General features: G+C 37.7%; 1 protein-coding gene across 2 annotated transcripts in view; it reads right to left on the bottom strand.

The window, feature by feature from the left end:
• ACVR1 (activin A receptor type 1) overlaps window positions 1-14,379 on the bottom strand; it is a 127,282-nt gene that overhangs the window by 49,764 nt on the left and 63,139 nt on the right. For both annotated transcript variants that reach the window (XM_043894907.1, XM_043894906.1), the window contains exon 2: window positions 3,117-3,190. In XM_043894907.1, the coding sequence (XP_043750842.1) occupies window positions 3,117-3,183 (67 nt within the window). In that variant the 5' untranslated portion in view covers window positions 3,184-3,190. The remainder of the gene's footprint in view (window positions 1-3,116; window positions 3,191-14,379) is intronic.

Raw genomic sequence — 14,379 nt, 5'->3', positions numbered from 1 at the left:
CATTCAACCTATCTTCTAGTTAATATACCTTCTACTCCTTTAAACTTCCATGCAGGATCCTTATTTCGTATCTTTTTGGTGCTAATTTAAATGACTGCAGTATGACTGGACTGTGTCAAACAGCACCGCTTCGAGTGGGATACAGACTTCTGATGTCTAAACTGGGTGACAACAGCACTTTCCAACAGAAACAGAGTATGAACTACTTCATGTAGCTGCAAATTTTCACAGTCGTCAAAAGGAACAGGTAAAATTCACATTTTTCCTGTCTTCAAAACCCAGTGTGTCTTTACACTTAACAGCACATCTCAATTTGTATTAGCTGCAATGAGAGTGCTCAATAGCTACATATGGCTCGCTCCCAGACAGGACAACGCAGCTCTATGATATATCTCAATGACTATGGGAAGGAAGCAGGAACCGATCAAATACTATAACCTAACATATAACAAAATAGATTTCTAGTATATCAAGGACTGTCTTTCTAAGCGTTGGCTACACTAACTTGTCGTACTATATGCCTCCTTGGAAACTTATCAAATGTATAAAGCCAATCACTATACCCCCAAGAGCCTGTAACAGACACATTAGTCTTACTGGCCCATCTGATCACAACAAGGCTGAGATTCACACCATAAGCACCACTCTTCATGGAGCAACCCTTTTAAAATAAAGTCCAAACTGCTTAATGCACAATAAAATATAGTTCATTTATATATCTAGAAAGATTTATACCAACATGCTAAAAGCAGTTACATGTCAGTGCAGGGAATTACAGGCAGTTTTATTTTCTTTTTCTCTTGATTATCTCTTTTGTGGACTCTGCATGGACAGCTTTTTACAAATGAGGAGAAGAGAAGATAGAACGAGTAAAGCCCACAGATGCCAAAGCATTTTGCGGGTGTGATCTCACACAACTAAGTTACCTGTGCCCATTTAGGTTCTCACTGTTCCACTAAGCATCATTCACATGAAAACTCTTTGTATAATTAGTTGAACTTAATACCTAACACTTTTATACATAAAAATAGAAAGTATGTCTTACACTGTCTTAATGTATATGAAATTTACTCAAAATATAGCCACTGTATCAATCAAGAGACAAATAGTCCCTGTTTTGATTCTACCAAAATTTGTTCACCAATTCAGAAAATTCAATCACTGCAGGCAAGAGCACTTGTGCTAATTAAATCACCAATATAATAAATACACTAGTACCAGTAAGAATATTTACAAACATTTATATACACACACATATATATTAATCTTTGATGTCTTAGAAAACAGAAAACATACTAATACATACCAATACATTTTCTGTTTTCTAAGACATCAAAGTTTAATATATATGTGTGTATATAAATGTTTGTATTCTTATACAAACATGTTACTTCATTACATCTTATAGTGTACTCATGCCCAACTACACTATATTACATTTGTCTATAAATACCATTTTAATTATATGACATAGTAAATTACATATTATTTTAAGAGAATTTTCTATTTCGGATAAGGAATTATACTGAATTTTTAAAACTTACATTTATAAGAAAGGTATGGCGTGTATAAGAATTACATTTTAAGAAAATCAAGGGGCACTATCAAATACATATTATAAAAGGGGGTGTTCACATGCCCAAAAAAATCTAGACACGAACTTATACCCCCTCATAAAAATTATCCAATTAATATTAATAGATCACAGACCTAACTATAACATACAAACACTATAAACTCCTATTAATGATGCAGAAAATCTAGATGACCTCATTGGGTAAAGCAGCAACTTTTTAGAAGTATGATCCATGAAAGAAACAATTAATAAGCTGTACTCCATTAAAATTAAAAACTTCTGCCCTGTGAAAGATAATGTCAAAAGAATGACAAGACAAACCACAGACTGGGAGAAAACATATACCAAAGACATACTTGATAAAGGACTGTTATCCAAAACATACAAAGAACTCTAAAAATTAAACAATAAGAAAACAAACAACCCAGTTGGAAAATGGGCCAAAGACCTTAAAGACACTTAAATAGAGATATACAGATGGCAAGGAAGCACATGAAAAGATGTGCTTTTTTGCATACTTCATATATCATCAGGGAAACGCAAATTAAAAGAATGTGACACTACCACATACCTATAAGAATGGCCAAAATCCAGAACACTGTCACTACCACAGGCTGGTAAGAATGTGGAACAGTAGGAACTCTCATACATTGCTAGTGGGAATGCAAAATGGAACAGCCACTTTGGAAGACAGCTGAGCAGTTTCAACTAGACATATTCTAACATACAATCCAGCAATCACAATCCTTGTTGTTTGAGGAGTTGAAAACTCATGCCCACACAAAATCTAGTACACAGATGTTTATAGCAGCTTTATTCATAACTGCCAAAACTTGGAAGCAATCAAGATGACCTTCAGTAGTTGAAGGGATAAATAAACTATGGTACATTCAGACAATGAAACATTACTCAGTGCTAAAAAGGAATGAACTATTAAGCCATGAATAGATATGGAGGAAACATAAAAGCGTAATAGTAGGTGAAAGAAGCCAATATGAAAAGGCTATACAGTGTATGAATCCAGTTACATGCCACTCTAGAAATGACAAAACCATGGAGGCAATAAAAGCATCAGCTGAGGGCAGATGTTGCAGAGGTGGAGAGGGATGAACAGGTGGAGCTCAGAGGATTTTTAGGGCAGTGAAATACTCTGATACTGTAATAATGGATGTAAGTCATTTCACATTTGTCCAAACCCATAAAATATATACCACCAAGAGTGAACCCTAATGTAAACTATAAACTGGGATGATTATAATGTGTCAAGGTAGGTTCATCAGTTATAACAAATGGATCACTGTGGCTGGGGGGAATGTTGATAATGGGGAAGGCCATACATGTGTCGGGGGAGGAAGTAGATGACAAATCTCTTTACCGTCCTTTCAACATCTCTAAAAAGATAGTCTTTTTTTTTTTTTTAAAGATAGTCTTAAAAATGGGGGAGAGGAGGATTAAGTCTGACAGGATTAAGAACAAGCTAGCTGACAGTAAACCGGACATTACACAGTATACTTATCCCACCCAACCGTGAGCCACTTACCTTCCATACTAGGGGAAGGGAACGCAATCATCACAAGCACAGGAAGGATCATCACTCCATCCACCATTGTACAACTGCGGAGGGAAAAACGAGAGAGTCCAGTAAACCAAAATAAAATGTAACTGCAGGAAGACAAATGAAGCATACCATCTTCAAACTTGTCATTCAAGGCCTTTCTTACAAATCCCTCTTACATATGTTGCCTTACTTCTTAGTAATTTAAACATGTACCCTTTACATGGATCTAAATAAATCATCTTAAAGTGTTAATCAGATTTATCTGCTACTGGTGGTCAATCAGAGACACCATTCTCTGAGTCTACCCTCTTATTAAGAGCTCAAAAGGGACATGAAAAATTCTCAGTTATAAGGCTGGGTATTCCTAAAGGACTTATAAGGATGGGTATTCATAAAAGACTTAAGTTTGAATTTTATCTTATCCCACTGAACTCAGAATTGGCAACAAGAATTCTGAGAAGCATGAATAGACTGTTCTAACATGATGCTAAAGATTAAGTGACTGAATAATCCAAGCCAAATTACTATGTTTCAGCTTTACTTTTCCTTCAAAAGGATTAGAGGGGAAGCAATTTACAATCATCATAGAGCCCTAAAAAAGAAAAAAAAAAAGTAAAACACAAAACTATAGCTTACACTTCATCCATGACAAAGCAATGTATTCTTATATTAACTTCAAATTTAACAAAGCATAGACACAATCAACACAGGAAGAAATCAAATAAAACTTTAACATATGAAACTATATTGGAGAGAAAATAATATATAAACTTTAAGTTGGTACTGCCCTAAAACTACATGGGCAGAAGCTCAATGTTCTGAGTCAAAGGACAACAGAAAACTGTTCCATTTGAGTAATTCCTGCAAAATTTTGGAAATTATGATGAGAGTTTGGTTATACTAATTCTTTATTGCAAAGAATAATTTTAAAAAATTAAACCTTGAACTAGGTACAATCTTCTGGATGGCAAAAATAAAGAGAAAATGGGTAAAGTTCTTTAAGGAAATGGTTCATGTACTGCGTTACTCTTACAGCTTTAAAGCAAAGAACAAGAACCCATTGCTATCTAAGCTGTTTGGAATGGACACCTTCTGACTCATCATCTTAAAATCAAATTTTTTTGTTAATAGTCTGATTGTTCATACCCCACACCTCTATTCTATCTTACCACCCCTCACTCCAATTTGTCTACAATTGCATTTCAGACTCTCTCTTCTCTAATAGCAAGGTGAGGGACGGGGATAAAGGGAGTTTAATGGACTTCCTTTTTGTATTTTTAAAAGCACATGAAACATGAGTGACCCTTTTTTTCTCTTTCCGTTGTTATTATTTCCATAGATCTTTTCTACAGCAAGCCCTTTAATATACAAATGCCTCACCTCACCCTGGGATCCTCACAACATCTCTGTACCTTTGAACAGAATCACTCTGTTGGTTCCCTCCACTCCAGGTGACCTGAGCCTCCCCTCAACCTCTCTCCTAGCCAACTCCCTCCTCCTGCCATTCATGATCCAGTTCAAAAAGCAAATGATTCAAAGAATAAAAAAATAAAATTAAATTAAAATTAAAAAAAAAAAAAAAAAAAGCAAATGCCTGGTGCAATAGTTCTCCATCAGCAGTGATTCCACCCCTCTCAGCACTGGTCTAACACCACTCAGAATCGATCATTTGTCTTCGTCAATCTCCAGCACTGGCCTACTTGCCCTCAAAGGGGTACATACTTCCACAGGCCATACAAAATAATGCATTAAATTATGGAATAAATATACTAAAACTTGTATCCTATTTTAAAAATGATTTAATCTAATACAGTGATAACTTCATCTTTTATGACGTCCACTACAAGAGGTATCTTGCGGAAGTGAGAGTTACCTAATGTGAAAGAGTGGACATGGTTTGCTTCTAGAATAGTCAGGTTTGAAGGTTTATTTAAGTGGAATCACAGGTTGTAAAGAATCCACCTGCAATGAGGGAGACCTTGGTTTGATCCCTGGGTTGGGAAGATCCGCTGGAGAAGGGAAAAGCTACCCACTCCAGTATTCTGGCCTAAAGAATTCCATGGACTCTATAGTTCATGGGGTCGCAAATGAGCCCTCCCCAAATTGCAAGTGTTCTAAATCCATTAAGGAAACTACAGATTAAATATGTTATTAATGACTACCAGAGAATAGTAAGAAAATGGTAGAGCTGATATCGCTATTCCTAGTGGTTAATCAGTTTACTAGAGAAAAGCAATTAACATTCAGTTCAATGGGACATGAAGCAGGCTCACCAAATTCAAAATTAAAAAATACATTAAAAACTGATTTGCATCCAGTATCACAAACAATAAACATTATCCTGAGTGACTTGAGACTTTCGTCAATAATACAATGTCATCACCATTAGCAATACCATAAATATCTCACCTTAAATCTTTTTAAAAATTCTACTTTATGTACATTTTATAATACGTAGATTTATTTTATATAACAGTAATAAGCAACATACACATTGAGGGTATACACTGAAAAAGCTTTTTAACTGTTGAGATATAATCATCAAAAGCCTTTGAAAACTACTGAACTATCACAGTCTTATCTTTGAATTTCCAGCCCATCTTTTCTCCTTCCTTCCACAACTATTGGAAGCCTGCTATGTATTAGAAATTAGAAACTTAAAATGATAAAGATATACAAACATGGTCCTTACGATTATGGAGCTTCCACAGTCTGTCTATGGTGGTACTCAAATAACCATACAGAAGACTGCACAGTTAAAAACTGAACTAACTGTTAGGAAGAAAGAAAGTTAAATAAGATTGCTAACAAAACAACTTGAGATTTTTCTGGAGGGTGGAGGAGCTTCCCTGGGGAGATTATATCTAAACAGGAACTAGACAGATGAGTAGGAGGTACCACAAAAAGGGTAAGAGTATGTGAGTTCTCGTTTGTGTGTGCGCATGCGCATGTGTTTATGTTGGAGTGGTGAACACTCTGGTGGACACAGGAGGGCATTTAAGGGGAAAGGCAGTTTCTCAGCTTCTACACAGACCCTGTGGCCAGGGGAAGCATGGTGCATCCTGAGGACTTAAGACATATTTCACATGAAAACAAACAAACAAACAAAAAAAAACACACCAGGCTAGGATACAGAGAGCTTATAGAGAAGAGTGATAAGGAGAGAAAACCCAAGAAGGCCAGGGAGGTAGCCCCCAACCAGAACCTGGGTAAAACATGGTAAGCCCTAGTAAGTAGGCCCCATACTCACCTCCCTACATTCAAAGCCCTTCTCCACTCCATTGTCCTTGGCACACCAACAGGCCAGCTTCCTCCTGTCTCTGGACCTCTCTATATATGCTGCTGCTGCTCCCAGTGATTGGGCCCATCTTTCAGGATCCAATCTGGCAAATTCCTACTCCTCTTTCAAGTCTCAAAGGTCACTACCTTCTAGAAGCTTTCCTATACCTTCATATTCCCTCATTATACTCTCACATACCACTTTGTTGATTTCATTCATGGCACTTATCATAATTAACAATTATATATTCATACTCATGTGTGTGCTTTTGAACATCTGCCTCCCTCACTAGACTATAAACATTATAGTAAAATCTATAGTCTATTTTGTTCATCGCTACCAAAGCCAAGTAGGTGCACATTTAATACTTGCTGAATTCAAATTTTCCCTGAACTAATCAGTTCGATTTAACTTTAAAGTCCAAAGAATTAGCAATGCCCCCTCCCCACTCCTAACACACAAGCACCTGCAAAGGAATAGTAAGATTAAGGCATTTATCACCTGTTAACTTTATGGTCTAGAATGTAGTGCAGGTAATAATAGTCAGCAGTTAACAAATCCAAAGCTTTAAAATCAAGAATTCTTTCACAATTTAAAAAATAATTCTAAAGACATTCACCACTGGCAATTTTTCCTGTCACAAAACCAACAAAAGTTCCTGCCCCTAAACACCTTTTAACTGATTATTATTGTGCAAAGAAAATTGAAACAATAATTTAGGCTCCTAAATGGAAAACAGGGGAGGGAAAAAAAAGGAGTTATAAATTCAGGCTTCCAAACAGATCTGCTGTTTAGAGATAGATAGCTCAAAACCTGCCAAAAATCTTTGGGAAAAAATGTCAGCATCACTTATTGGTCACCACTTTGTTCAGTGTCTGGACTGTCTGCTGACTAGTTAACTCAGCTATTAAAAAGGGTACTTTCAAAAGTAAAAAGGTAAAAGAAATGCAGAAAGGAGAAAGTTCTGGAATAAATTTTCTGATATTTTACTTATGAAAAACACCAATATGCATTATAATGTCCCAACTTGAAGCCCCAGGGATCTATTTCTAAGTTTAAAATATGCTAAGAAGAAAATACTGTTTTTAAAAGTAATTTTCAACTCCTTTATACTCAAGTATTTTTAACTAAGGAGTTTCAGAAGTGGGCTAGCCCAAAAGAGAAACTGATAATGGGAGAAGACAGTGGCGATAATCAATAGTTCAGGGATGTTTTAATTCAGTGATTTAAAAAATTATTGATCTCTGAATCTCTTTATACTCTTAAAAATTATTGAGGACTCTAAGGAACTTGTCTATGTGGGCTATTTCTATCAACAGTTATTCTATGAGAAATTAAAAAAAAATTTTTTTTTTTAAATTTTTAAATTGTTTAATGGAGAATGTTTTAATTACTGTATTTGTTTTTAAATAACAACATATTATCCCATTTTTTTCTAAGTTAAAAAAAAAAAAAGAACTAAATGGAAACACAAATGTAGAGAACAAATGTGTGGGTACCAAAGGGGGAAAGGTCTGGGGGTGGGGGGGTGGGCAGGAAATTGGGAGATTAGGACTGATATACATACACCACTGATCCTAGGTATAAAGTAGATAACTAGTGAGAACCTGCTGTATAGCTCAGGGAACTCTACTCAGAGCTCTAATGGTGACCTAAATGGAAAGGAAATCCAAAAAAACCGGGGATCTGTGTATATGTACAGCTGACTCACTTTGCTGTAACAGAAACGAATACAACACTGCAAAGCAACTATACTCCAATAAAAATTAATTAAAAAAATTTTTTTTAATTTTTAAGAAGTATATTCCACCCCACCCCCCAGAATTGTAGTGAGAAAAATGGTATTATTATGCATTCTGACAAATCTCTATGTTTGGCTTAGTAGAAAGCAACTGGATTCTCATGTATGACTCTGCATTCAATCTGTTATGACATGTGGCATCAGCTGAAACATAGAGAATCCAGCTTCACACATGAATCTGTCTGTGAGGCTGAAAGAAGATGACACTGTGCAACACCCCTGAGATAGTCTGAGAAACTCCAGAGAATCCTGGACCATGCTTTGAGAATCAGTGCCTCACTCCTAAAAGATCGGTTCTTCTACCACGCCAGGCAATCAGATGGTACTAAATATTTTAAGCTGAGCATTTGCTCAGTACCTGATAAAAATGTTACTGTTCCACGGGTTAAGATATCTCTTTAAACTCTCTCACATCAAGGAAGTCCACAAGTCCAGTGGTGAAGGGAAGCCACTATATACATCTATTTCATGTAGGAATAGCACTTTATGTATGCAACTAAATAGTGTTTAAATGAGACATGAAACTGATCAGAAGGGGTCCAGTGCCCATCTCTGATCCAATTGAATCCTTCTGCAATATTCTAAGCCCAAAATCCATAACTGAAAACACTCACAGGCTACTGGGGGTTATAGAATATTACCTGAAGGATTCAAAGTGTAAAATTTTGCCTCCAGTACATACCAACTCCTTGCTGTTCTTGGATAGTGCTCTCTATCCCTGGGAACTGATCTTAATATTTCAGACACAAGGCAAAGAGATACTCAGAAAAAGGATAGGGACCTCCTATCTTAACTTACGTCCCTTCTTTAAATCAGTACCATCTCTTACAATGTCTCAGGACTACTCCCATGGGAGACAGGACAGTCCCATGATATTCTACTAAAAACAGACAAACCATCAGGGCAAAATAGAACTGCTTTCCAAATCCCATGGTACTTTTCAAACTCCATTTATAGATCAGACTGATATCCAGTTAAGGAGCTAGTCTTTAGCTCAATTTTTAACATGTGTGGGCTTGAGACCAAGTTTGGCATTTCTTTTTCTCATCACAATTTTACAGCTGGATAAAGCCACTGATACACTGGAATACATTCCCTCAAAAATCACAAAGCATTTTGATGTCAGTCACAGAATAACCAAAAGTATAATACACTTCTATATTCAACCTTTAGGGCTCATAGTAAGTAATCTAGTTGATAATTATTGACACTATAAAAGATAATTGTTGATACTATAAAAGATACTTCTAAAACCTAGACTTATGAACAGCATACAACTTGTCATCCATATGTAGAGGATGAAAGAGAAGCTGGAAGAGGAACCCTGAGATTCTTTCCCATCAGAAAATCCTACAAAATGTTCATTTGTCTGGCCTGGTGGCCTAGACTCATTAGCTTTGTCCATTTGTTCAATGCATAATTCACTGAGCACCTACTCGTTCAATAGGGACTTGTTTGATACTCTTCTCAATTCAACTTTAACAATCTCCAAGTTAGAATCTTGAAAGATAGGTTATACATTCATTCATTCATTCCTATTTTGAATGACTTTTCCACCATCCACATAAAGATGCTCGCTCACTGTTGGTGAGGACTATCACGACTGTCCTGTTATATATCTTTTATATGGCCTATGCTATGCCTACCACCAGGAAAAAGAATTTTTCTCTTTAATATAAAAGGTAGAAGCAAAGCAGAAAAGAATTAGAGTGATTCTGCTTTCCCTCAGTTATCTGTCAAAACCACATCATTAGTACACTAACAGTAGTGCTACTTAGGTAACCAAGCACTGTGCTCAGGGACCCTATGTATTATCTTATTTAACCTCTCCCCAAAACACTCTATAATAGGGGCCCCCAACTTCGGGGTTTCAAGTCTGATGATCTGAGGTAGAGTTGATGTAATAATGATAGAAATATAGTGCGCAATAAATGTAATGTGGTGGATTCATCCCGAAACCATCTCCCTCTCCCCAGTGATGGAAAAATTGTCTTCCACGAAACCAGTCCCTGGAGCCAAAAAGGCTGAGGACCACTGCTCTAAAATAAATATTCATATTAATTCCATTTTACCAATAAGAAAAATCGGCAGGTAGAAGTAACTCGCTCAAGGACACAAAGTCAGACCCAAAGCCCACCTAACCAGAGTTCAGGTCCTAATCAACCAACATACACAACCCTCACTAAACCAGCCTGTCATTGTTTAGCAACCTGTTTTTGTCATCCTTAACATTTTATCCAAGCTTCAACACATTGTGCACTTTATCTTGATTTTCCTCTTGGAAAACAATCTTTATTCATGGTTATTTGGGTCACCTTTCAAGCATGCCCTCTTTCCATTTCTCTAATCTCAAAATTAATTTCATATACTCTAATTATCTCCCCTACCCCTGGAAAAAAAAAAAAAATCTTGATGTGAAAGGAAAAATAAGCCATGTTGGTAGTATACAAGTAGTTTCTACCTCCCACCTCCCATCCTCATTCTTCAATTATCTTGCAACTCACATGGTAAAATAAAAACCGGAATTAGTATAAGTCAGGCACATTTGGGGGCAAAGTTACACTCAGTAAGAAAAATTCTAGACACAAAACTTTGAGGGAAGATATACTTACAACCACCACCTCCAAGTGGGACAAAAACCAGCCATTATGTGACAATAGTTATGTCCCTTCTCTGCTCAACAAGCAGAGAGAGAACCCAAGGGCAGCTAGCTCCAGACTACCTGGGCCTTTGGAAAGGGTGGAGAGAGGGGCTGTCAGCTATAGATGCAAAGAAAGGCTAAACCAAAGCCATCATACCATATAAGTTAAGTCAGGGTCTTTTCTCCAGTTCACAAATGACCTGTGAAATATTTTTAACACCACACTCTGTCTGAACTGGCAATGTACAAGTTGCCAGCACTTGGTTTTATATAGACTTCACTGCTGCGGGAGGGTTTCTGGTGGGGTGTTACTTTCAGAATATTAGCATGTAATTTGATCTTTCAAGATAGATGAAGACAAATAGCTTCTTGAACAAGTACTACAGAACTGAAACCCAGCTCCTGGATCAGTTCATCTTGTGGTCAGAGGAAATAATTACAGATGATTTCAGGAAAGAAAGCGCTTAGACGGAAAGAGTTACACTCCAAACATTCCAGCTGTGACAGATGGACCCAAGACATGGTTTGGAACGGACAGGAAAAGAAAAATATTAAAAAAAAAAAAAAAAAAAGGTGAGGGGTGGGGAAATGAGGCTTAATTGAATGAAAATAAATAAGCAGTTTAAGTTAAGCTACCATGTAGGAACCGAAGAATCCCCAGTAGGTTTATTTTAATTGTATACAGGACGGAACTGACTTTGTTACACCCCTACCAGATACACAGATAATAGCTAAGCTAAGCTTCCGATACCAATGTTTTGATCACCCACCACATACCTTTCTGGTATCTCAAGACCTGGTGTTATTTCAATGCGCCTGACTACATGGAAACTCTCCTTCATTTTCCACTTCATTCCCTCTGTATCAAATAGCCACGGCTCTCCTGCTTGTTTCAACTGATAGCACCCATCATCTCCCAGCTGTTTTATTTTATTCTCTTAGGCAGCTCAGGCCTCCTCTCTCTCCAGCTTACAAACTGGGAGGTTTTTGTTTTTGTTTTTTTAACCTACTGGTAGATAGGAACCTGTTATTCGCCCCCTCCTACCCACACCCCCTTCTCTCAGATGAGGCACTGTGCAGTCCATCTAACATCTTACCTCCTCCCAAAGCCCTCAGTTAGATGCCCCCTCAGCACCTGCCATATTTCTAACTGCCTGCAGTTTCCCCTTCAGCCTTAAAGTCAGATCTTCCTAGCCCTCCAGTCATCTGACAAAGGGTGGCTTGGGTACTGCCATCTGACACAACTGTCCCAATTCTAAGGCCAACATGACTAACCTGTAATAATCTGAAGGGTGGGGAGAAATTAAGATGTCAGCACCATGTAAATCCATGGCTGATTCATGTCAATGTATGACAAAAACCATTACAATATTGTAAAGTAATTAGCCTCCAACTAATAAAAATAAATGGAAAAAAAGAAAAGAAAAAAAAAGATGTCAGCACCAGGGACATATATGTCTTTTTGTTTTTGTTTTAAGTGGAAGCACTAGAGCATACTTCTGTGGAGATAAGAAAAACCACCCTTTCTCTACCAGCCTGACCACTCCCCTCCACACTCAAGTCCATTCCTCCCTCACACTGACCCAGCCTCACCCCCTTTGGTGTCCTGCCAGCTTCTTCACAGCATTTAGTGTTGTGTGAAATTTGTCATTTATGTTCTAGTTTATTTGTCTTTATGACGACTCTCCCTCTCCCATTCCTCCTTATTCCACACACCAAAATTCAAGCAGCATGACAGTAAGAACTCTATCTGGCGCATGGCTATATATCCCTGTGCCTGGCACATACAGGCACGCAATATGAATTAAAGCCCATTAATTTTAACTTCTTAGTCAATGCTACACTTTGGGTTGGGTGAGGAGAGGAAGGTGAGGTTTAAGGGATTTTTTTTTACAGCCTGGCAAGGAAGTGACTGGGGGAGGAGGCCGCCCCTTATCCTCTATGTAATATAGCTCCAACCAGGTATTGAAGATAAATTAAAAGATACCATTTGTAACCTGGATTTAGGTTTTCAAGGGTGTCATCCAAGAGCAGCAGCCAAAGAAAAAGATGGCTGGCAGACTCCGGGTATACCAGACGACTCCCTGGTGGACACTAGCCCATTTGGCCAGGACTGCCTGGCTCTCTAGTTGGAGACACCAGCTGATCTGCCCAGAGCCATCCCAAGTGACCTCAGAGACAGCTTCTGGGGCTTGAAAATACATCTCCTACGAGTCAGAAATTGACATATTCCACCCCCCCACCCCACTCCACCCCGGTCTTCTAACAGTTATTGACGCTATTTGGAAAGCCATGCTTCCATGCCTATTAATAACCTTTAGAAAGAACCCTGAGGAAGTGTCAAGAGAAAAATAGATCTGGCTGATGGAAGCCAAAGATTCAATCAGAGGTTACAATTAGCAATTAATACATTTAAAGAAAAAGTTGTAACATCTTCTGTATCATATGTTATCTGTTCAGGAGGCTTAAAACAAAATACTGAGCCAGTGAATTCAACAAATGCTGAGTCAAGAACACCAGTCTTTACAGAAAGAAACTCTTTTAAAGGCCCCTTATCTATTTAAATAGAGCAGCTACTAACTTTATCCTCATATCAACAATTCCAGAGAATTTAGCCTGACTGATATCATTAAACCTTTATAGTTATTTATATCTTTATAAAGTTTCTTCAGGTGACACTTTAAATAGTAACCAAATCAATCTATTCTACAATAATGCAACAACTAATTAACATTAATCTTTAAAAAGACTTTCCTTAGTGGTCTTTCTTCTCTCCCCTCCCCCTGCGAGAATGTGATTAATGGAATTCTCTCACAACTTAGCTTGAAATATGCTTTTGCCAGTCGAGCAGCTAAAGCAGAATCAGATAATTGTGGTATGACTCAACAAATGCACAGCTGTTCATTTAAATATATCCATCAAAAGTATAAATACGATCATGAGAAAGAAAATGAGCCATGTACACAGGGTCAGTGTACAAGATGAACAAGTTAGCAGCGAAGTAACCATAACAGAAAACAAGGAGGAGGAGAAATGAGACGGGGAGAGGCTCTGGCACCACGTGGAAAGAGACCAGGAAACTGGCGTAATCAAAAACCACCCACCCAACACCAAACGCTCAATGGACCTAAATTAGAAATTAATGGCAAGTAAAAACAAATGCACTCAACTAAGTGAGAAGAAATAAAATCCAGGAAATAGAGGATGCGCCCAAGTGCACAGAGGTAGGAAGTTTACAGGGGAAAAATGATGAATCAAACCTATTACGAAAAACAAAGGCCCTGAGGCAGAGAAAAGCAGATAGAACAGGGTACTCACCTCAGTCCTCTCCCCACAACTTTCAGACAGACATTAGGAAATCCAGAAAATGGAGGAATCCCTCCAATAGTTAATCCCAAAGCAAACAAGTGCAGAACACCACCCTGAGGAAGGCAACCCCTCTTGGATGTTCTACACATGAGTGTTACCTGAATACGAGGAATAGGAAAACAAGAAAGGGAACAGGATGTGAAGAGGAGCAGGA

This window comes from Cervus elaphus, chromosome 33 (genome assembly GCF_910594005.1).
Source record: "Cervus elaphus chromosome 33, mCerEla1.1, whole genome shotgun sequence".
In the NCBI taxonomy this organism is placed as follows: Eukaryota; Metazoa; Chordata; class Mammalia; order Artiodactyla; family Cervidae; genus Cervus; species Cervus elaphus.
This window is presented reverse-complemented; position numbering and strand designations above follow the sequence as displayed.